The sequence below is a fragment of the Eublepharis macularius genome, chromosome 8, assembly GCF_028583425.1.
Source record: "Eublepharis macularius isolate TG4126 chromosome 8, MPM_Emac_v1.0, whole genome shotgun sequence".
NCBI classification, from domain to species: domain Eukaryota; kingdom Metazoa; phylum Chordata; class Lepidosauria; order Squamata; family Eublepharidae; genus Eublepharis; species Eublepharis macularius.
This window is the reverse complement of record NC_072797.1, coordinates 22,069,396-22,093,958: the sequence shown is the minus strand read 5'-3', so window position 1 is coordinate 22,093,958 and position 24,563 is coordinate 22,069,396. Positions and strand designations below refer to the sequence as shown.

The 24,563-nt window shown below is 44.1% G+C and overlaps 1 protein-coding gene across 1 annotated transcript in view; it reads left to right on the top strand.

Moving 5' to 3' along the window:
• Positions 1-24,256, top strand: part of SLC45A2 (solute carrier family 45 member 2) — a 29,166-nt gene extending 4,910 nt beyond the window's left edge. Inside the window, exons 3-7 of the mRNA XM_054987175.1 lie at positions 5,399-5,721; positions 13,630-13,773; positions 16,191-16,314; positions 19,246-19,451; positions 24,032-24,256. Of these exons, the coding sequence (XP_054843150.1) occupies positions 5,399-5,721; positions 13,630-13,773; positions 16,191-16,314; positions 19,246-19,451; positions 24,032-24,256 (1,022 nt within the window). The remainder of the gene's footprint in view (positions 1-5,398; positions 5,722-13,629; positions 13,774-16,190; positions 16,315-19,245; positions 19,452-24,031) is intronic.
• The last annotated feature ends 307 nt before the right edge of the window (positions 24,257-24,563 follow it).

Sequence of the window (24,563 nt, the reverse complement as noted above, 5' to 3'; positions counted from 1 at the left end):
AGTCTTATAGGTGTTACTGGACTCTTGCTCTTTTCTGCTGTTACAGAGAGACTAACATGGCTACCCATGTTGATCAGATCAAAGAGGAAGGCTCCTTAGACTGGAGGAAATTCCTCCAGCCTATGGTAGGATACATGCCATTGATCTGGGGGAGGTATTTTTTATTTTTATTGTTTGTTTGTTTGTTTTGCAGATTGGTATTTTGACTACAAGAACAGAAATCTAGCCGAGAGCCAGAGAAGATGCAACAGTAAAGTTTTTTTTTAATTAAGACTGTAATCATAGGCAGACTTACCAGTGAGTAAGTCCCGTTAAACACAGTAGGACTTACTTCTGAGTAAACAAGGCTGTGCTGCATATTAAATGTCACTTCCAAGTGTGCAAACGATACAAAACAGCACTCCTTTCCCAGCTTCCCCTGGATGCCAAATACCAGGTGGGAAATAAAACTTGCCCTAGGCATTGTTAGTTCCACAATCAACCAGGATGAACACTTTTTGTTTTGTTTTGTTTCATTTAGCCTGATTTAGATACTAGAGATTTCTAGAGCTGCTGAAATTTTTAGATTGTTGTTTGTGCTATTGCTGCTTTTCATGGTGCTGTCTTTATTGTTTGGATGTCTTTTATGTTGTCCTGGTTTCCTTTGCATTTGATTGATACATTTTACTGTTATTAGATTATGATTTTAATGACTGGAAGCTGCCTGGAAGACTTTTCACAGTGGAAAGGAAGAATAGAAAAACCAGTAATAATTACTCATGATGACAGATGGGCTATGGACATTTCCACTTCCCCCACTCTAATCCCTCCCTTATCAAAAGAATGTGACGGTTTGTTATTGGTGCCTTTGCATTACACTTAATGCATTGCATCATATCTGGAGCCAGCCTGTATTCATTTAAGAATTGATAGACTGCTTTTCAATAGCTCTAGGGGGCTTACAATTATAACATTACAAAAATAAATCAGACGATCCCCACTAAGTAAAAAAGACATAAAGAAATCACAATGGAAAATACGAACATTTTTCACAATGCAGCATACAAAAGCCCTGTGCAGTCATATACATCCTATAGAATAACATTTATTTTATTTTATTTTGGTTATATATTTATGTGCTTGTGTGCATGTGCTATCAAGTGGCAATTGACTTATGGAAACCTCAGCTACAGGCTCTCAATATATTTATATATTTCCTTCTTAATTAAAAAAAACCTCAAGAGGATGTTTCCAACAATTAATATATTCAACCAATGAAACTTATGTAGAACCAGTAAACCTTGCAGCACGTAAAACAGTTAAAAACAAATGTGTTAATGTCAGACGTGGACCTTGTTAAGTAAATTATAGCAATAAAAGGCAGATAAACAATAGAATAATAGTGAAGGTCTGTCATGATAAGCAGCAGATCTGAGCACTGCCCCAACCCCAGTGGGTGGCCTGTGGGCCACAGCAAGCTGACTACTTCCCTTCCTTGAGGTGAGGGCAGGAGTGGGCCCTCTTCTTTATCCCATCTGTTAGTGGGGGAGTCCTGGGTGGGCCACGGGACAGTGTTTTTCCAGGGCTGTTTTTGCCTCCCAGTCCACCCATTGGGAGGCTGGGTGGCTTGGCAAGCCCGAGGCCCAGCTGGCGGAGGGATGTGTGAATCTACACATCCTTCCCCCTACACCAACTTCCTTATGGTGTAGGGGAGAGGAGGGCATATGGTGGCTTCCCCATGGCATGGCGTGAGCAGTGACAAATAAATTAAGGTGCCAAAAATCCTTGGGCCAGCCCTGTTTAACAGGTCCCTGTGTTGCTGAAACTGCGGCCCCTTTGGAATGTTTAGAAGGAGTAGAAAGTTATGTCACAACATGGGTGGAGTCAATCACAAAATGACTTAACTGGGGTACACAGCCAATCATAAAATATTGGGAGGTTCCAAGCCAACTATTCTCCTACAGTGAAGGCAGTTGGAATAGAGGGAGGGATTCGGGGTATATTTACCTGTCCACGGAGAGAAGCAGAGCAGTCCACGGAGGAAGAGGGCTTCAAATGGCCAGCGTTCTCGACCAGGAGAGAGTCTTAGGGAAAGTGTCCCTGAGGGTATAGCACTCCGATCTGGAGAAGTGTACACAGTGTGAATGTGGCAAAACCCTGGTTCTTATAGGGCAAAACATGTCATGAGGCTGGGGAGCCCCATCAGCCGTTGGGACAAAGACCGTAAAGGTCATCTCCTGGGAATGACAAAGTTTTGATTACCTTTGATTCGTGCTACCAGGGTGTGACAAAAGAAATGCATAGTGTCTCCTGTTGCTTCATATAGAAGAAGCAGTTTGCTAATGGGTGTTCCTAGAGCTAAATTGATAAATTTAGATTTGGATCACATGTTCCCAGAGAGAAATTAAAAGCTTATCAGAGCTGATTGATGGCTCTCAATCTTAGGATAGGATTCGATCACGGAAGGAGGAGCCAATCACGCCCAGTCCTCAGCATTTGCATGAACATTCCTTTCATGACTCAATCCCTCAGGCAGGACTCATCAATGCTTTGCTCAGCTGGCTGGAATTTCCCTAATGCAGGTCAAACTGCATTAATTCAGGGGCCCTGTGATTTTTATATCATAGGCTGCTATTAAACATGGCGAAGGCTGGGGTCGACTGCTCACACAGAGGCACATGAAATTCATTGTTCATTGCCAAACCAAGAGCATACAGCTATGATGTGCCCGCCTGGGATGAGCTCAGTAATTTGATAACCTGGTGGAGAGAGTCCCAAATATCCCAGTTCTATTCAAGACCCTTTGGATTTTATCCTCAAGAATCTAGTGGATGCTAGAAAACACATCAGCAGGTATATTGTCAACCCTGGGCACCACATTGGGGAGTGCTGCTGTATAATACACAGGCCTTCCTTTCACAAACCTCTTGCTCACTATAAGGAGGAGCAATATGCTAGTGGTAAATGATGTACTCAACTAAACATGATCCAATGAAACATTTGAAGAACAATTTAAAGTCTTCCACATAAGAGAGAGATGTTATCCTTCCCTGCTTGATATATTTCTCTAAACAGCTTTGTCTTTCCATCCCATCCTGCTATGAGAACAAGAGCTTCTCCTTTCCTAGTGGTCGTACTCCTTGGATGATCTTTCTCTGACCTTCTTCAGTCCATCTTTGCATGTGAGGCCACTCTTGTGAGGCCGCTCTTGATGGTGAGAACCAAGGCAGCACCGTGTGATCTGAATGCCTGCTGATCTCACAAACAAAGAGGAGGTTATGCTGCGTTGCAACCCCAGGGGCTGTGACGTCAAACCCTGCAAGAGTTATTTCAAATATGTGTGTATTCAGATTTTGTCCTTTTAGGTTGTTACATATCTAACTAGCTAACCGCAGGGTATGTAGTTTTCAGGTGTTCCCAGAGTGAACATTTTTTAGTTTGTGGCTTCTCACTACATAAGCCTGTTGCTAGAAATGTGTATGCATTAGGTCCTTTTCTGATCCTAGCTAGGATTTCAGAGTAGCCAGAATAATTGCAGATAAATCTGTCTCAGACTTCTTAACAGGTTTTTTTCCATTACGCATACATATATGGGTCTTGCCTGATCTTCAGCATGGGTTGGCCTTTGTAAACATCAAACATTGTGATGTCTCTTTATTTGCTTGTTAAAATTAATAAGGAGTTTTTAATTTAACAAAATAAGTGACACAAAATAAAATATAAATAATTAAAAGCATCAAAAATATGGTAATATGACAAAAATGAAATATTGAAGATAGTATAAAGTCATAGTAGCAGATGTTGATAAAGCTACTAATCAAATATCAATTAAAAGTCCTTTCTGAGTAAAAGAGTTTTCAATCTCTTGTGCAATGGAGTAGGACAAATCTCCAAGAAGATCATTCCATAACTTTTGGAGCCACCACTGAAAAGGCTCTGCTGCACCTAGTGGCCAATCTGTAAGGTTGGAAAAAACAACCAACAAATTCATTGTCATTCTCCCCCAAAGGACAGCTATCCAAAACTATCCTTAAACCAGATGATCCATGCTGACATACTATTGTGGCCAAAGAGTATACGTGAATCACACCTTCCACCACCATTCCAGTTTTGAAATACACCCCCCCTCATTGTTATTAGCATTGACCCTGGCTTGCACTTGCTCCCTGCTACCCTTAGTTAAAATTCCCATTGGGAGCAATGGTTGGACTTTGCCTGAAGGTTTTTCAGAAATTCTAATTTTTCTTGTTCACTGATTGTCCCATTTCTCAGGCTGGGCAGCTCCTTTTATTTCCCATCTGCTGCAGCTGGCACAGCCCCTACCCACCAAAAAAAAAAAGTCTACTTCCTCGGCACTTCATTATAGCAGCCTGTAGAGAAAGCATTGAGGCCAGTAGAAAGTTTTGCAATTTCCAATCTTTCAGTTGTGCTTGACAATAAAGTCAAAGGGATGATATAAAACAGCTTCCCCCCCACCCCCAGTCAGGCTGTAAGCAAATTCTTGCCTTCTGCTTGGCAGCCTTGAGTGTGTTCTCTCCTCCAAAGAAAATCTAGTTCTGGAACAGGGGGGTGATTTTACTTCCCTGCAGACTTAGTTGCACATGTCTCTCCCACTTCAATTAATTTGATTGCCCCAGAAAGCCCTCTTGCTCCCCTCTTTGTCTCAAGGACATGAGTTGTCATTGATGCCAGCTCCATATTAGTAGCTCTTTCTCTTGGAAGTATTTTTAAAACATGAGGCTAGGGTAAAGGCAGGGGTTTTTTTTCCAGCTGGAAGGCAGTGGAATGGAGTTCCAGCACCTCTCATGACCGATAGCCCCACCTCCTAATCTCCAGACAGAGAGATTTGTAAGGGGGCTGTTTTGTAAGGGGACCCATGTGTTTCTCCCTGATTTTCCTCTTGAAAGTTCCACCAACTCTTTTTCCAGAAAAAAAGCCCTGAGTAAAGGCTAAGTAATAAGGTGGTGGTGGTGGAGGAGGAAAGTGCTGTCAAGTCATAGCCAACTTCTGTCGACCCCTGCTGGGGTTTTCAAGGCAAGAGACTAACAGAGGTGGTTTGCCATTGCCCGCCTCGGTATAGCTACCCTGGTCTTCTTTGGAGGTTTCCCATCCAGTTACTCTCCAAGGCCAACCCTGCTTAGCTTCCAACATACGATATCGCACTTGCCTGGGCAATCCAGGTCAGATACACACACACAAGCACACACTTGGCCATTATAGATAGGATGCAATGCATTATTAAAATATTTAACACATTATTAAAAGGTGCATAAGGCTATTATGACAGGATAAACAAAAAACAGAAATAAAACAACAATTTGCCGATTAGTCCAATTCAAAGATAAAATGGGATGTTTTGATATTAAATAAGCTAGTGCTGTTATTAAGGTTAATGGACACGTCTTTTCTTTTTCTCTAGGTCTGGGAGGGGCCCTTGGCTACCTCACAGGTGCCATTGACTGGGGTCATACTGTCTTGGGAAAATATTTGGGATCAGAATTCCAGGTGATGTTCTTTTATGCAGCTCTGGTGTTCCTGATCTGTTTGACCGTACATTTGTGCAGTATCCCTGAAGCATCTCTTGCCACCGTCTCGGTAGAATCCAAACACCTGCTGAAAACAGCAAAACCATATCAATATGGCTCCATAGGAACAGTCAAGAATGGCTATTTTAAAAATGGGTATGATGAAATACGGACTTTATCTCAGCAAGGGAAGCCCAGTGAAAAACGAGACGCTCAGGTAAGCATACCTTTTTATATTATAGGATCTCTATAGTATCATTATTTTTAAAGGTCTTTTTCTGTTAAGAATCAAAAAGGCTTTTTACTCAAATGGGAGGGCTGTACTGTAGGGAAGATGCTTCGCTAATGAGTTAGGGACCATAGATTTCATCACTATATTGCCTTACATATTATCTGCCGCTTTAAATATGTATTCCTATGTACTACCAGTGCTCTATGTTGTCTAATGTTAGTCCTAGAATTGATTATGTTCTGCTTCAGTATTTTTTCTACTCTGTATTGGATTCTTGCTAATACTATGTCTTTTAAACTTGTACCTATGGTATTGTTTATGAAATGTCCTTGATACTGTATTGAAATGTACTTGATGCTGATTGTACTAATCTCATACTGTGTAATCCGCCTTGAGTCTTAGTGAGAAAGGCGGACTATAAATGACATAAATAAAATAAAAATAAAATAAATAAACCTCAACTTCAGTGCAAAATGATATTTCAACTATCAGGTTGTCTGAAAGAACAGTGGAGACTGCAAGATGATATTGGGGTGGGCATGATCCCCAAACTGTTAATCATGACCAGGGCTCATTTTGAGGGGGAACATGCAGGAACGCTGTTCTGGCAGTTCCCCAAAGAGGTCACGTCAGGTGGCCCCGCCTACTGGACTCTCGGCCATTTGGGGCCTGTTTCGGCCTGGATTGGGGCTGAAACAGCCCTGATCGGGCCTCTGACGGGTGCTGGATCACTCTCCCGCTCAGCAGTGGCCTGATCCTGACCATTTTGGGCCCCTTTTCAGCGATTTTTGCCCCTTTTTGCCATTTTGGGCCCAATTTCGGCCCTGAATGGCCAGGATTGGGTCCAAAACAGCCAGGATAGGTAATGTCAGGGGGTGTGGCATATGCAAATCAGTTATACTAATGACACACTTCCGGTGATGGTTGTTAGAGATTTATGGTATTTTATATATTTTAGTTTAGTAACTTAGCAGAGTAACATATAGCAGAGTAATTTAGTCAGAAGCGTTTAAACCCTCACAAACATGCATTAATTAATCCTCAGACAAAATTCATAGAAAGATAGAACTTACAGTTTATTGTAGCAGATTTCTCCATAGCAATATCTTCTGGTAATATCAAGGGAAAGAACCTATCTATAGAGTTACATTCTCTAAGCTAATACCACGGCCTGAAAATATAGGCAGCGAGGCTGGAAGAGGGTTTGTGGACAAAGAGAAGGGCTCCGTGAGGAGCATGGTGGCTTTACATCTTTCTCTTGGAAGAGCATGAGGGAAGGTGTGAAATCTCCCAAGAAGCACAGAGGCAAGAGAGGAGGAGTCAGTAGGCGTTCCCACCTTAGACAAGAGAGTGGCAGATTGCTAGACTTATACATTACATTCAAAGAGACATGCAGCGCCCCCCAGTGTCCAAAGGCAGGCTGAGTCGCCTATTCCAACAATGGTAAGGAGCATGGCATATGCTAATGAGTTATGCTAATGAGTTCCTCCAGTTCTTTTTCTACGAAATGACCCCTGATCATGACTAAATCCCATTGAAAACAATAAACTTAAATGGATTAGAATCCCAATTATGTTTAAAGGCCTAAAAAGGTCTAAAAAGCATCCTAAAAAGCATCAGGAAATAAAGAGGGTGGATCAGGGCCATGGTACAGGGGAAGGGAAGTTTAGCTCTTCACCCCAGGCTGTTTCCCTGATCAAAAATGCCTTGCCTGTTTCCTTGATCAAGAAGGCCTTCATGCCGCCTAATCCACATACCCATATGGAAGTGTGATGCCAGAATAGCTGGCCATGCCCTGTAGGGAAAGTTCACTTTTAGACTAGGATGCTTTCTTCTACAAGAAAACACTGTGAATGGAATCCACCTCAATAAAATGTAAGTTCTATCTTTTCTACAGTTTAATTGCCTGAAGATTGATTTCTTTAAATTGGGTATGCGGTTGCCAGCCTCCAGGTGGTAGCAGGAAATCTCCCGGAATTACAACTGATCTCCAGGCAACAGAGATCAGTTCCCCAGGAGAAAATGGCTGCTCTGAAGGGTGAACTCATTATACTCCACTGAGGCTCCTCCCCAAACCCTGCCCTCTCCAGGCTCCACCTCCAAAATCTCCAGGAATTTCACAACTTGGACTCGGCAACCCTAACTTCCCTGATGAGATAACTCTGTTGAACTAAATTAATATAAACAACTGTTTCCCATATGTTTGCCCAAGAAGACAAACCATTATACAAAGGTTTTAGTCTGATGCCAGTACTTAGTATCTTATCCTTCCATATGTGTGTAAGCTGAAAAAGGAGGCTTTATTATTTTTAAAAATCTTCTAATTTTAGTGGTAAGTTATTGGCAGTGATCCCAGAAAGCAATATGCACTATCTGAGTTCACTGATCTGGATTAATTTTGCTCTTGATTTCATTCCGTGCATTGTGCCAAAGGTGATCTTGGCAAAGCAGTCTTGTGTTTTACTGTCTGTCCCTCAGCCAAGTCCTCAAATTAATAAACTTGGTGCGAAGGAGTCAGACAGTACATATTATGTTCATCCTGTCTTCATAATATAATTGTTGTGCGGATCGTGGGCAAGCAGTGAAGAGTTGCAAACTGGATTAAACATCTGTGCATTGACCTGAAATACTTTTTGAAAAATTCCATAGCAATCTTAACTATGTTTATTTCCAAAAGCTCTTCTGAAAAAACACCTGGAGTCTGTCTTTTACGAAACAACATTAGAAAATGAAATAGATGTGCAGCCCTGGGCCTCAGAAATAAACCTCACTGCTCAGTGAGAAGTACATAAAATGGAAGCCCGAATCTGAAATACTAATACGTACTGCTGCACTCCTAAAAACACTTTCCTTCTACATAGACCTGCTGAGAGTTGCTCCTACAATTTCCTAACAATGTAAAAAGAGGTTGCTAATCAGATAATTACGTAAATTCACCTACCCCCCCCACCCCCCCGTATCCAATTACTGCCAAGTGTTTCTGAGTTAAAAGCATCTGAAAATTGGTTCAACACTGGTCAGGAATTTCTGAACAAACTTTTCTTCAGGAAAGGCACCATCTTTCTGAATGTAAGTTATTAGATTCTGAAATCTGTGGGCCTCACACCTGCTTTGTTCACAGCTAGGGTTGCCAACCTCCAAGTGGGATCTCCCAGAATTACGACTGATCTCCAGACTACAGAGATCAGTTACTCTGGTGAAAATGGCTGCTTTGGAGAGTGGACTCTATGGCATTATACCCCGCCGAGGTTCCTCCCCTCCCCAAATCCTCCCCTCCCCAGGCTCCACCCCTAAAATCTCTAGTAATTTCCCCACCCAGAATTGACAGCTCTGCTTGGAGCTGTGCTTTCAAAGTGAGGTAAGGTTACACATATACTGAAAGGACACAAATAAGTTTCCCCAGGAGGATAAGCAAAGGCCTTCCAGAGCTGTTTCAGGTCAGGAAGAGGGCATGAGGAGAAGGCTTAGGTGACAGTCCACCCTACCAATATGACACATTCCTGGATTAAGTACCTGAACAGGAAACTCCTAGCACATTGCCAGGAAATAGGGTGGAGCCATAAACACGCACTGTATAGACAGGACCTCATAGAAGTGTTGTTTTCATTAGCAATATACAGTATTTGCTCCAATGCAGGACGAGATAAGATTCCAGGTTTGCCATATAAAGGGAGGGGGGATTGTCTTACATTTACATACACATTGCATTTATGTCAAGTAAAAAAAATTTTTTTAGTCTATTACATTTTTACAGGGATCATCTTACATTCAGGGTCACCTTCCTTTCAAGTAAATACGGTATGCTTTGATGAGCCATTGCCAGAGTACAAGAAAATCTCTTTATGTCATAATTATCTAGGCAATGCGAGAAGAGATAAATTAGTAAAGGGATTAGGTGTCAGGCCTGGCTAGCGGATTCTTTCAGATTCTCTACTTCATCAAACACGGTTGCATGAGTTAAAGGTCTTTATTAGATATCCCTAGAAGTGCCCTGGTACACAGTGATTGCCTGGAATGCTAAAGCAAAGTCTTCCCCGAGAGGTTATACCCCCAGTCCCCTCCCCCCAGTCCAAACAAGTCAGTTGAAGTCAGCAAAAGTCCTGAAAAAGATGCAAAGCTGAATTTCTCAAGGTTGGTTCCCGCACGTTTCCAGCTGTACTGATATAAGACCTCTTAGCCAAGCATAGCCAAGATACAGTGAAGGAAGAAAGCTACACTACAAGAAGAAAGCCCCCCCCCCCAGTAGATATACATTCACAGTTATGCATTCATAGTAGTGAAGTCTATAGTCCCTAATGTCAGGCAGGCAAGCCAGCCTGCCTGCCTGACATTAGGGACTATAGACTTTACTGCTATGCACTCTCTGTTGCTGTAAGTATGATCCTACTGGGTAGTTTCTGAGTTGTTTAATATGTCAAGCTTCGTATTGCTTATGTTCCATTTCAGCATTTCTTCAATTCTGTAATGGACTTCTGCTGGTTCTAAATCTTTGCAAATTTGTATTATATACCCTATTACGTTGTTTATTGAAATGTCTTTGAAACTGATTATACTGACTCTCAGTGTTTAATCCACCTTGAGTCTCAGTGAGAAAGGCGGCCTATAAATAATGTAAATAAAAATGAACAGATACACTGTGAAGTTGGCTATTGCCTATGGGTATAATAATTCGTGTCCTTGTGCACGGCTGTGGTCCCAGGTGAAGGGTCATCATGGTTCACTGGCAGAACCTCTGCTTTGCATACAGAAGGTCCCGGGTTCAATCTCTGGCATCTCCAGTTGAAAAGATCAGAAAGAAAGTGATGTCTTAAGCCCTCTCTCTACCTGGTATCCTGGAGATCGGCTGCCAGTTAAAGTAGACAATAGTTACCTTGAGAAACTGATGGTCTGATGCAACAGAAGGCCTCTTCCTTTGTTCATATATATTCAGCTGATGGTTTTAAAAAAAATCTGTGATTATGAATTCTGATTGCAAGCAATCAGTGTGAACAAAGTGTCACAAAATCTCCTCATTTTTATATCCATATCCATTTATTTCCATATCCATGCCAGGCATGTCTAATAAACTAGCTAGAAGAGAATATCTGGTTCAGATTTTTTTTAAAAAAATGACCTGATATTTCTAGTATGAGAGCACGCTCCGTTTCTCTAGTTGCTGGGCAGTCTGTTAGAGGCAATTCCCAGACGATCAGCCATCTTGTATCACCTCCTCCATTACAATCGTCTCCTGTTTCGAATGTTTCTTTGATGTGCTGCTTTATTTTCATTTGAGCCCCTGAAATTCGGCATCATCCCCGTGTACCTGGAGGTGGAGATACTGCTGTCTTTTAATCCAGACATCTTTTGTAAAGGAACTCAGGAACACAAACAGAGAGCAAAAACTCCAGGAGGAATGAAACAAAGACTTTCAAGCCCAAGCTTTACACCCACACATGCTGGAAGATTGATGTGTTCACCACCTTCTTGACTGAAAATTTTAGAGGCAGAGTAGTTATGAGATCCAGCGTGGTGGGACAAATTTAAGAACCGAAACTCCAATCTTGTGGCAGGAAGCAAGAACCAAACTATGTGTGATACTGGAGTTCTGTGACTGGAACTCCAAATGTGTAATTTACTCTCAGAAACAGTTGAGGTAGGGGGGAGGCTGCTGTCTTAGATAGGGACGCTGGTGCTGGGGAAAGGGTTTTTTTTTTTAGCTCTTTCTCCTCATGCCCCTTCCATTCCAAGCTGTGTAAAGCCCCAGAGAGGAGAAAAACACGCATAACAGGGAGGCTTGACTTTTTTATTTGGTTTGTTGGTTTGCAAAATCTATCCAGCATTTACACCATACCATATGTATAATACTTTGCGTTCAATGAGAGCTATAATAATAAATGTTCAGAAAATGATATAAAAATATAAGAAAACCACGGATTCCACCATTTTATCATCTTCCGATTTCTTATATAATCATGAACTGATCCACTCATTACAAAAATAAAAGTTGCACAACTATACACATCAATAGAAAGGGGAATTTGATTTTCCCAACTAGATCTTAAGCTGTTCTGAATGGAAAGAGGTCTAATGGGGGGAAATGGCAAAGGAGAAGGACTTCTGTTCTCTCTTTTGCAATGAATGGCCCTGATCTGTATCAGTGGACCCTGCTAGTGCGTTATTTCTGGAGTTCCAGCATCACCAGTAGTTTAGCCTAAGGACCCACTGAACGCAATGGGGTTTTCCCTGAGCCCCATCCTCTCTGCAGTGGCGGATCGGTGTGGGTGGCAGCAACATCAAGGCATATTCTCAGCACTTGCTTTGTGCCCCCGCCAATAAAATAAACTATACAAAATATATAATAAAACTGTATTATAAAACTTGTTCCCCTCTAAGCTTTGAGATCCCCCTTAAGACAGGTGGCATGCCTTCTTATTTATCTTCCCTACAGGCTCCACATCTTCGCAGCTCCTTCTCCCTTGCAAGATTCAATGCGATGCCATCTTCAATCTTATTTGGCAGATGTAATAAGATCCCATACATACACAGAGTTTGTCACTGCGATCACGGCAGTATTGAGGCAGTTTTGCATGTCCTGATTTATTGCCAACTATATGCAGACTTGCATGTCAAATATTTAAACGCAAATTATTTATATGAGGGCTTCCCGGATTCCTTAAAGGTCTTTCATCTTCTGAATGACTCCCTGCCTAAAACCACCAAGGATGTAGCAATGTTTCTCTATACAGCTATAAAATTCCGTCAGGAGTGGTTCCAGAAATAACTGTGTTTTTCTATGTTTCCTGTACTGTGTACATTGTGCCAACTGATGCCAATAAAGGCTAACTGATATAAATAAACTAACGCAGCAGAAGTATGGAATGTTCAACTGGACTTCAAACTTCTTAATTATGGGTTGTTGAAAAATTAGCTAGTTGAAATGTCTCTAGTAGTTTCATTTACTAAAATACCAGTGAATTAACTTAAATCCGGGCAGGTTTCCTGGCAAGGTGACATAAAAACACTTGAATAAAATAATTGCATTCCAGACATCCTCATGAGAGAATTTACAGCTGTCAATTGATGAACTGATTTTATTGAAAGACCTTGAGGGGACATGTGCGAATCAATGGTGTATTTCAGTGTGAATAAACCCACATTTGTCAGCCAGCTAGATGTCCTTTTCATTCACACATCAAGTTTACACCCAAATACAAATACTTGAATAATTTGCAAGTCAGGTCTTTGGTTATTGTGGCTTTAACAGCTCCCTGCAAAAGTGAAACTTTTCCCTGGCATGGAAATGTAAGGATAAGGAAATGTCACTTGTTGATTTCTATGTACCAAGCAGCTGTAAGACACACTATCTGGTAATTTTTAAATTTTTTATGTGGCAGCCCTTCTTTTTGTAGGTGTCTATCGTGGCAGGTGGTTTGCAAGCAAACAACTCAGAGGGGTTGGGCTGCCAGTCCAAGAGCAGCTCAATCCATGCCCAAGCAACTAGTTGAGTCAGCCGGTTTACAAATGTTTACAAGTTATTGGCCTCTTGTGTCAATTGATCCCTGCTGGGTGGTTGGCTGCAGTATCACCCTCTGTCCATCTGCGGTGGTGGCGCTGTTGTGCAGCAGAAAGCTGGCCAGCACAGTCTTCCTCTGACTTGCTTCCCTGATCGTGCAAAAAGTACGGTGGTCTGGGTCCTGCTGCTGAGATGCCCTACTTGAGATCCCTTGTCTCAAGCATAATCCACTTGTCAGAGGACGATAACACAAGAAAGTGCATTCAGGTCTTGTCATTGTAACAGGTGCATAAGTAATTCAGCGTGGTAAGAAGAAAGCAGAACGTTCTCTCTCTTTGACCATCTTCCATTGATGATTTTGGCAGGCTTTAAACTAGACACTGGGAAATTCCTCCTTTCAGGTTCAGAGGCAAATGACCATTAAGACCCTCCTCAAAGCCCTTCTAAGCATGCCTTCCCATTATCGTTGTTTGTGCATGAGCCATTTGATGGGATGGACGGCTTTCCTTTCCAACATGCTCTTCTTCACGGACTTCATGGGACAGGTAAAGAAAACAATCCACAGCCACTTGCAGAGGCAGCCTGAACTGTTCTTATTTGGATTATTACATCCACTTGCTTAGCTGAACCTGATGGTACACTCAGGGCTAAGCGACAAGTGACGAGTGACACTTGAACGACAAGTGAACAGACTCACGTGTATTCCTCCCTGTTCACTTGCGCTCCACCTGCACTCCACTCCACTTGCGCGCCACGTAGTGATCGAGTGGAGGGCAAGTGAACAGGGAGGAATACACGTGAGTCTGTTCACTTGCTGTTCAAGTGTCATTCGTCACTTGTCGCTTGGCCCTTGGAGTTGTAAACATCTAGGATTAAACAGCCATGTGGGAGACTCCAGAGAGCAAAGATGGATGCCCCCAGGCCTCTTTATAATATTGGGTCTCCTGGGTGGCTGGAGATTTCATTTTGAAGAACGTCTGCCTTTTTATCTTCCAAGGTTGAAATGCCAGTTTTAATAATGAGGTTTCCGGGAGTCTGCAATAATGTTATTTTCCATTTGCCTGTTTACAATAAAGCTGAGCAATGTGTTACAAATTCCCGATTCCCCTCCATCTCACCCTTGGACTCTATTAGCATCTCCTAGCAATATATTGTTTTGTTTACTACAGCAGGGCAGGCTAGCAACTTTAAAGAGAAATCAACTTGATGTTTTCCAAACTCTGTTGAATGCCATGTAGAGATTTATCCTGTGGCCTGTGATCTCACAAAGAATTATAGGAGGATATAAGACTGTGAAATTATATCCTCCTTCTCAATCCAAATCTCTCCCTTACAATACCTTTCCTATGAGGAAAAAGAGTCTGGGACTTTTCAGTTTAGAAAAAATACAATTCGGGGTGGGGGGGGGACACAATAAAGGTTTATAACATTATGCATGGGATGGAGAAAATGGATTAAGAAAGAACATTTTCTCCCTCTCCTATAACACTAGAACTCGGGGCACCCAATGAAGTTGGTGGGCAAGAGGTTTAGGACAGACAAAAGGAAATACTTCTTTACTCAACAAGTAATTAAACTCTGGAATTCACTGCCACTGGAAGTAGGAATGTCCATGAGCCCAGATAGCTTTCAAAGGGGTTTGAGTAATTAATAGAGGAGAGGTCCATTAATGGCGATTAGCCATGAGGACTGAAGGGAACCGCCATATACAGAGGCAGTAAACCTCTGAACACAGGGCTAGGAGGCAGAACTCTATGCCTTTTTTGCCAGCTCTCCAGGGCGACTGTTGAAACATAAAGTTGCCAGCCTCCAGGTGGTTGCTGGAGATCTCCTGGAATTACAGTTCATCGCCAGTTGATAGAAATCAGTTCCCCTGGAGAAAATGGCTGCTTATGAGGGTAGACTCTATGGTATTATACCCTGCTGAGGCCCTTCTCTCCCAGACCCAACCATCTCTAGGCTCTCTATTCCCCCAAATCTCCAGGAATTTCCCAACCTGGAGCTGGCGACCCTAGACTGGGCTAGATGGACCACTAGTTTGAGCTATATTCTGTAGGAAGTTATCATATTTAGGAGCTTGAGCAAGCCAGTTTCTCTACCCCCTTCTCCCCACCAGCTTTTAATGAACTCCCAATAGCTCCTAGAATTCCGAGGGTAAGTTGTAATCAAACATTGGAAAGGATCTTTAAAGGTATAAGGCAATACCTTTCTGCATGCCAAAGGAGTGCCCAAATTATGATGCCTTTGATGCCTTCATAATGGACTCGTAACAGTGAAGTTTGTTGTTAACGGGAAGAAACTTGCAGTTAATGAGGAGTTGCTGGGAGGGAACGAAAAGGTTTGGAAATCCCCGCCCCTCAAGTCTGCCTCTTGATTCTGTATCTCATAGGAGTTTGAACAGTTCTCTGGAGAGGTGGTAGAGAAATTTTCTAAAAATAAATAAAAATTATTTTTCTAAATTCCCCAGTAATAGACTAGTGCAATCATTATATCATCATTTGTATGGTGGAGGTGGAGAGTGCCATCAAGTCATGGCTGACTTATGGCAACCCTTGCTGGGGTTTTTAAGGCAAGAGATTAACAAGAGGTGGTTTGCATTTGCCTGCCTCTGCATAGCAACCCTGATTTTCTTTGGAGGTCTCTCGTCCAGCTTCCAAGATCTGACAAAACCAGGCTTGCCTGGGCTATTCAGGTCAAGGCTAGCATTTGCATAGTGCTCATTTATTTATCCATTCATTTGAGTCCAATGGGGGCTCAAAGCAGTCCACAATAAAATTGCAAAACAGCAATCACAAAACAACATTTCCCTGAACGACAATATCCGGTACTGCTTTTCTCTGGTTCTTTTCCCCTTTCTGGCTCAATCCCTTCCTTTGGATACAAATTTATTGAGGAAGGGGGGGGGGAAACGAAGATATCCGCATAATCCGCTCCTCTCATTTTCTTTTGTGGTGTCCTGCAGATTGTGTTTGATGGTGATCCTTACGCCCCTCATAACTCCACAGCTTACCTGACTTATGAAAGGGGCGTCGAGATGGGGTGCTGGGGGATGTGTATCAACGCTATTTCTTCATCACTCTACTCCTGTGAGTACCACCAAGGCATAGTTTCTTGCCTGATGATTATGCGAATGTTATTTGTCATTTATAAAGCCCTTAAAGACGTTCAAAGGACTTCATGTATGGCACTTCAGTGATCTTACAGCGTTTTTATTCCACCCACCCCCGTTAAAGAAGAGAAGTTGAGGGTGTGAGGGGAACAGCTTGCTTAAACCTGCCTAGGAGTGAGTTTGTGGTGAAGACGTGGTTCAAATCTAGTGCGTCTTGAATCAGTGTTGTTCGTATAACTAGGTTGATGGGGGGGAGGTGGATTCACACCTATTTATTCATGTTTATGCAGTTCTCATGAAAAAGGCAGGGTGGGGAGAGAGAGATCTTCAAAAAACATTGCACAAGTGAAGGCAGCCCAAAGTGGCCCTCACTGCCCAATTTCCTTGCTTTCAGTATTTTTGTTTCAAACTGATTTTACTTGAAGTATTTTTTGTCTCAGTCTCACTTTAGTACTAGAAATGAGCTTGGTCTTTGCTCCATGGTAGAGAACATATTTTATATACATGGAAGATGTTAGGTTCATTTCTCAGTATTGTGTAGAAATAGCGAGGAGGGTTCCCTGCTTGAAAACATGGAGACTCACTGCCAGCTGCAATAAACCATACTAGACTATGCTTGGAGCGGGGTAGGGTTGCCAGCTCCAGGTTAGGAAAGTCCTGGAGATTTTGTATGTGGATCCTGGGAAGGGAAGTGAGCTTGGCAGAATATAATGCCACAGAGTCCACCTTTCAAAGCAGCCATTTTCTCCAGGGGATGTGGTCTCTGTCAACAGGAGGTCAGTTGTAATTCTGCCTGGTGGTTGGCAACTCTAGGATAGAGGGAGCCTGTGGCAGAAATGGGCGGGGCCATGCAGGTTTAGCCACAGATAGGACATCTCTTCCAGGGTTCTCTTTCCTCACACACCCCCTCCTTTCCTCCTGCCCCTTCAGCCCTGAAGCAGGGAAGAGCCTTAATAGATGGACACCACCCCAGTTCTAGGGATTTACTAGAGGGGGCCCTGGACACCTCCTGGCCCCTCAGGCCGCTACCTTTTTAGTCAGAGCATGTCCTGATGTATGACCAAATATGAGGTGGAACCCAGGCAGAGTGAACAAGAAACAATTTATTAAACAAATACTATAACAGTTAAGTAAATAAGAGTTATAATACAGAGACACTATAGCTGCATAGGGCAAAACACAAAGAGAATAGAGACTAGCTGGAAACTGGCAACGCTTCCTACTGCAACTGCCTTACTTGGTTCCTATTTCATTTTCAATAGCTGATCCCAGTAGGCCAGACTCATTCCCCACTATGGGGTGAGGGATCAACTCCCTCCAAACCACTCTCGCTATATTCTCTCTATTAGAGCTTTGTGTCCTTGACAGCAATTGGCGCCTGTTTTCCCTCAAAGCAATCTGGAAGTTTGGAAGGTGCCTGAGAAATGCAGGCCTGCAGGCAAATGGTCAGCCAGGCCTGCGGCCTGTGCGTGACAGGAAGGTTGTGTTAAGGTTTACAGGCTGCTCTGTTCTCTAACCTCAAACTTAACATAATGACAAAGCCAAAACTTTTTCTCTCTCCCCGCCTCATAATACTATGGCACCCAATGAAGTTGATGGGCAATAGGTACAGGACAGACAGAAGGAAATACTTCTTTACTCAATGAGTAATTAAAGTGTGGAATTCACCACCAGTGGATGTAGTGATAGCCACAAGTATAGAAGGCTTTAAAAGGGGAGTAGACAAATTCATGGAGAATAGGTCCATCTAGGGTTGCGAGGTCCAGGTTGGGAAATTCCTGGAGATTTTGGGGGTGGAGCCTGAAGAGGGTGGGGTTTTGGGAGGGGAGGGACCTCAGTGGAGTGTAATTCTATAGAGTTCACCCTTCAAAGCAGCCATTTTCTCCAGGGGAACTAATCTCTATTGCCTGGAGATCAGCTATAATTCCGCAAAATCTCCAGCTATCACCTGGAGGCTGGCAAGCTTGGGGCCATCAATGGCTGCTAGCCGCAGTGAGTAAAAGGAACTTCTGAGAGCCCGAGCTAGGAGGCAACATCAGGGGAAGGCCTGGCCACGGCGCCCTATGTTTTTGACCATCCAAGGCAACTGACTGGCTGCTGTGTGAAACAGGATACTGGTCTAGATGGATCACTGGCCTGATCCAGGAGGGTGCTTCTTACGTTCTTATGGCTAGAAGAATCAATTGTCTGACTCAGAATAAGGCACATTCATCTGTTCATAGGAATGGTAAGGCCAAGCAAATAGTCTGAAAATAGACTAGGATTATTGCCTTGAAAATTCTGATTACTGAAAAAAGATGTCTTTGGAGGCTGGTACCATATAGCCCAGGAGAGCTATAACTGGATGGGAGACCTCCGATGAAGACCAGGGTTGCAGAGGCAGGCAATGGCAAACCACCCCTGTTAGTCTCTTGCCATGAAAAACCCCATCGGGGTTGGGGGTGGGGGTCGCCATAAGTTAAGTATGACTTGAGGGCAGTATTTCATTTTCACCATACCTCCAAGAGTCTTGGGGAGCGATATATAAAATAATAACTCTGAGTTCTTCACAGAAACAACTGGATGCAAATCAGACCAATCAATCGATCAATTTGCGTTGAAAAATCACAGAATTTCACTTGTAAGGAAAAAGAAAAAAAATTTCAAAGTTGTGGAACATGCCACACTGTAACTGTAGTTAAAGCCAGCTGGGTGACCTTGGGTCAGTCACAGCTCTCTCAGAGCTCTCTCAGCCCCACCCACCTCACAGGGTGATTGTTGTGGGGATAATAATAACATACTTTGTAAACCGCTCTGAGTGGGCATTAAGTTGTCCTGAAGGGTGATATATAAATCGAATGTTGTTGTTGTTAAAATGGCTACCTTTAAAAACAAAATCCTCTCTTTCCCCATTTTCCCCCCTTAACAGATTTGCAGAAAGCCCTTCTACCTTATATAGGATTAAAGGGACTTTATTTCATTGGATATCTGCTTTTTGGACTAGGCACTGGGTTTATTGGACTCTTCCCCCAAATCTATTCTACTCTGGCTCTGTGTTCCCTCTTTGGCGTAATGTCCAGCACATTATATACTGTACCATTCCACCTCATTGCGGAATATCACAGGGAGGAAGAGGTAAGTTAGAAGGAACCAATGCTGGCAATTCATATTGTTTTTGTTGTATATAAATTCAACATGTTCTTTGCTGTAGGATCCTTGTTCAGACTCCCCATCTGTCCTATCTCCATGCAGGGTGGGAGCAACACTATCTAACAAAAGGATGAAACACCCCAGCCAAGGTCTCGCTCTTTAATACTAATGTGTAGAAAGCCCGAGTTGTTTAATGCATAAATGGTTTTTACTGAGCAATCCTAAGTAGCATTACTCCAGTCTAAGCCCATTGAAATCAATGGGCTTAGACTGGAGTAATGCTGCTTAGAATTGCACTGTTAGTCTCAGGGGAAAATACATGGTTGGTACCATTTGGGACGGGCATTGACAAAGCCGCTTTGCCTCTTTCTTTCGCGTTTTGTGATGGCTTGGGACACGTCTGGATCATGTATCTCAACCTGCTGCTGTCTTCCCTGACTGATAATTTAGGAATTGCAATTCAGGAGATCACAACATCAAATAAAAGGTTCTCTTACCTGTATCAGCTAAAAATCTGGTTAGGATCTGGTTATCTTACGTAATGTGGGAGCCATGGGCTGGGAAGCAGATCTAGTTTCAAATAATACAGAAATTTCTCTGCAGAAGAGGGCAGGAACTCCCCCGGGAGGGGAATCCTCTTACTGTGCACAAGTTGCTCCTTCTTGCTTTACAGTTTACTTCCTCCTTAGCGTGGCCTTTAAGAGCCAAACTACAAGTGACGCCTGACACAGGTTGGACACTTGTCAGCTTCCCTCAAGTTTTGATGGGAAATGTAGGCGTCCTGGTCTTGCAGCTTGGCTCTCTGACTGCTGTCCAATGGACTTTTCAGCTGTCACTTGTCCAACATTCCGCCAAGCTGCCTACATTTCCCATCAAAACTTGAGGGAAGCTGGCAAGTGTCCAGCCTGTATCAGGCGTCCCTTGTAGCTTGGCTCTAAGACCATCCAAGGTAGTCTTCTATTAGATGTGTGCCAAGCTCAAGCAACCAAGTCGATGGGCAACAGAAGGCTGTCATTTTATGACCTCCCTTTAGACTATTGGCCCACCAAGGCTGATATCATCGACTAACTGGCCACAAAACTCCAGACAGGAAACTTCACACAGAAGCCTTTCCCAACAACGGCTACCTGAATTTTTTTGGACTCAGTATTGAACCCAAGACCTTCTGTATGCCAAGCATAGGCTCTCCCTTCCGTGGTCCTGCCCTGCCCCCCAAGATGAAACTGCAGTATGAGAGTGGATTTCATTGGAAGTTAAGCTTAATAATGAGTGTGATGCCATGAAACATAGTTTAAATCTGATTTTGGATTTAAATAACCCTGTGGAGGACCTGGATACGTCTCAGGACATATTGAGACACTCTATTGATTGTAATAAATCTTCCTTTGCAGTCAAAACTTTGTGCTTTTATCTATTGCAACGTAATCCAAAGAATGAGACAAAATGTTTCTCCAACCTTAGCTTAATTCCACCGACGGTTAATTTTATTGGGTTAAACAGCCTGGCTCGGCAGGTGTTTGTAATGCAAGTCAGGTTGAATTTTGGGATGGGCCTTCACCTGAGAAAAGGTCAGGCAGTAAGCCCAGCTCCATCTTCCACATTAGTCTGGTTAGCACAATCAGAGGAATCTAAAGAGCAGAACTCTCTCAAGATTGTTCAATTTTGAGGGAGGCTAAAAAGGACTGTGAGATGCTCGAGTAGAAATCTGGTATCTATATTTCAAAGGATGTCACCCGAAAGAGAACTAATTGCTTTGGCTTTGCTGCTGATACAATTGGTTTGGCCAACTCTGATATTTATAGAAAAGCTTTTCACCTCAAACTTCCTCTGGTAAAGTTTGCACAGGAAAAAAAAAGTTACTCATGGGTCCGTAGATTCATTAGGAGAATGCCAAGGCCATCAAAGAGCCTTTTCTGGGGAAAATAAGCACTTTAGTAGAGTATAAAACATTGACCTTGCAATGTTAAACATTTATAATTCACAAAGCACTCTGGTTTCCTGCTGAACGTGAATTTCCCTCCTCGGAAGACCCTTCAGTCAAGTGTCCTAGACTAACATTTCCATTTTGTAGAAAAATAAAACACTCAAATCAGCCACAAATGACAGATAATAGCAAAAAAAAAAACCCAAACCATTGATGTATGGCCACTCATCCAGGGAACACTGAACACTGGGTTTCTTTGGACCATTTCACACTGCAAAAAACCTGACTTTGCCAGAGAATGGTGGTGGGAAGTGCCGTCAAGTTGCAGCCAACTTACGGCAACCCCTCATGGGGTTTTCAAGGCAAGAGACGAGCAGAGCTAGCATACTATTGCCTCCCTCTGCACAGCAACCGTGAGCTTTCTTGGTGGTCTCCCATCCAAGTACTAACCAGGGCCAACCCTGCTTAGCAATCAGGATCTGATGAGATTGGGGTAGCCTGGGTCATCCAGGTTAGGATGTAGACCCTAAGCAGTGGGCTCTTCTTCTTTGGAGGTTTTTAAGCAGTAGCTATATGGCCATCTGACAGCAATGCTGATTCTGTGAACTTAGGCAGATCATGAGAGGGAGGGCAGGAAGGGTTTCATCAGTGCTTAGTTCTCATGACCCCTTCATACACTCAGGGCCGGCGCCAGAGGTTTCAGCGCCTGCGGCGGCGGGCGCGCACGCGCCCCACGGGAGGCGTGATGACGTCATCGCAGACGTCATCACGCACCACAGGGGGGCTGGGCTGCGCGCGGACCACCGAGCGCAGAAGCTGCGGGCTGCTGCTGGAGCAGCGCGTGGAGGCTGACCCGTGCGCTGCCCCAGCAGCAGCTCACAGCTTCTGCGTTCGGCTGGGGCGGAGGAGCGCGCAGCTGAGCTGGCATGGCTGGCTGCAGCAGTAGCTGCAGCCAGCCAGGCAGCCCCGTGCCGCCGCCGCCGCCACATGCCCCAGCCGAGTGCAGAAGCTGCGGGCTGCTGCTGTAGCGGCGCGCGGAGGCTGCTCCGTGCGCCGCCCCAGCAGCAGCTCACAGCTTCTGCACCCGGCTGGGGCGGAGGAGCGCGCAGCTGAACTGGGGTGGCTGGCTACAGCTGCTGCTGCAGCCAGCCAGCCAGCTCCGTGCTGCCGCCGCCGCGCGCCCCAGCTGGGCGCAGAAGCCGCAAGCTGCTGCTCGAACGGCACACAGAGGCTGCGCCCGGCTGAGGTGTGTGGCGGCGGCGGCGGCAGCAAGGGGCTGGCTGGCTGGCTGGCTGCAGCAGTAGCTACAGGCGGCCCTGCCCCCAACACCCCCTCCAGCGCCCCTCCAGTGCCCGCGCGCCCGAGGCCACCGCCTACCTGGCCTCCATGGGCGCGCCGGCCCTGCATACACTCCTAGGGTAATGCTGATCACCACTTCGGGGCCAGGAAGCATTTTCTGCAGGCCAGTTTGGCTAGGGATCCTGGAGGTGTTTTGCCATCTTCTGGGCATGGGGCAGGGGTCACTGGGGTGTGTGCGGGGGAGGTAGTTGTGAATTTCCTGGTCTGTGCAGGGGGTTGGACTAGATGACCCTGGAGGTACCTTCCAACCCTATGATTCTATTAATCTAATATACAAAGACAGCTTTTAAGTCTTATTATATAGATTTTTATGATGTGTTTAATTATATTTTGCTTTTAATTATTAATTGCTTTGGTGGCCCTGATTGGGCAGAAAGGTGGGATATTAATTTTGTAAAATAAATAGCACTACGATCATCCTAAACAGTTACACCTGACTGAGCCTATTGACTTCAACTGACTTACGTTACTCCCAGTGCAATCCTGTGCAGAGTTACTCCAGTCTAAGCCCACTGACGTCATTGGGATTAGACTGGAATAACTCTGTGTAAGATTGCACTATAACTATGTTCAGGGCTTTTTTTTAGGTCTTGTTAGGTTGAGTATTTTAAGATTCTGTTTTACTTTATGTGCCTTTCTCCCTTTCCCTTATTAGGTCCATGTATGTGGTGTGTCATTTTCTCCCCATTCTTAAAGGAAGGTGCGCCCTAGTAATTGCTGTTAGTTAGAGATACAAGCCCAAATAAATAAATGAACATGTGTATTAATTGGGTTGTAGAAGTGATAGGAAATAGCATCTCGAGTACAATTTTATTCCAAAATTCATGCTCCGAAAGCCCATGACTGTGAAACAAAGATGGGAGGGCCTCTCAGTCTCCCTCCTGGAGCCCTCCAAAAAGGCTTCTGCAGGGCCAATTCCAGACGGCCTTCCCCATCCCAAAACGTCGCACGTTGTAGCACGGAAAACGCGAAATATCGCATTTTCTCGCGCGAGTTTTGCGCGACCACGTGCAAAACTCGTGCAAGAAAACGCGATATTTTGCGTTTTCCGTGCGATGACGCACGACGTTTCAGGATGGGGAGGGCCGTCTGGAATCGGCCCAGGTGAATCATGTACTGACCAGGATAAAAAATTGGGATGCTTGTTCAGCAAGATGGTGCAGTATTTGAATGACAGAGGCCAGCCTGCGAGAAAATGATCAGCTAAGCACAGAACTCCTTAAATGATTGGTTGTGCCTCCTGTGACTTGATCTCCGTTTCCCTTTTGTGTTTCCCTTTCAGAATCAGAGTGAAGCTTCGGAGGGTGGCCGAGGAAAGGGAATCGACTGTGCTGCCCTCACGTGCATGGTCCAGCTGGCCCAGATCATCGTCGGGGTGGGGCTGGGCTTCCTGGTCAGTGCCGCGGGCAGTGTAGTGGTGGTTGTGATCTCTGCCTCTGCCATCGCTTTGTTCGGCTGCTGCTTTGTGGCATTCTTTGTGCGCTACGTGGAAGAAAGCAATAAATAGCGAGCACTTGGAAGAAAATGGTTGCATTTCTCAAATGGAGGACCCTTTTGTTCGATGGTGATGGAAAGATGGGGCTGTGTCTACACGGGTCTTTGACACAACATCTTCTTTATTTTACTGGTCGGTGCCAGTACAATTTCAGGGCATTAATTCTTCCAAAAAGGTTTAGGGTATAGGGTCAGGGTTTGGGGAGCCCTAGATGACCCATGACTTTGGCACCAACCACTGTGATCCAGGTGTGTGCAGAGCTGGGCAGGTAAACTGGTGGTTGCTGTTCTTCCTCCCTCCCTCTACCAGGGAGGTGAGG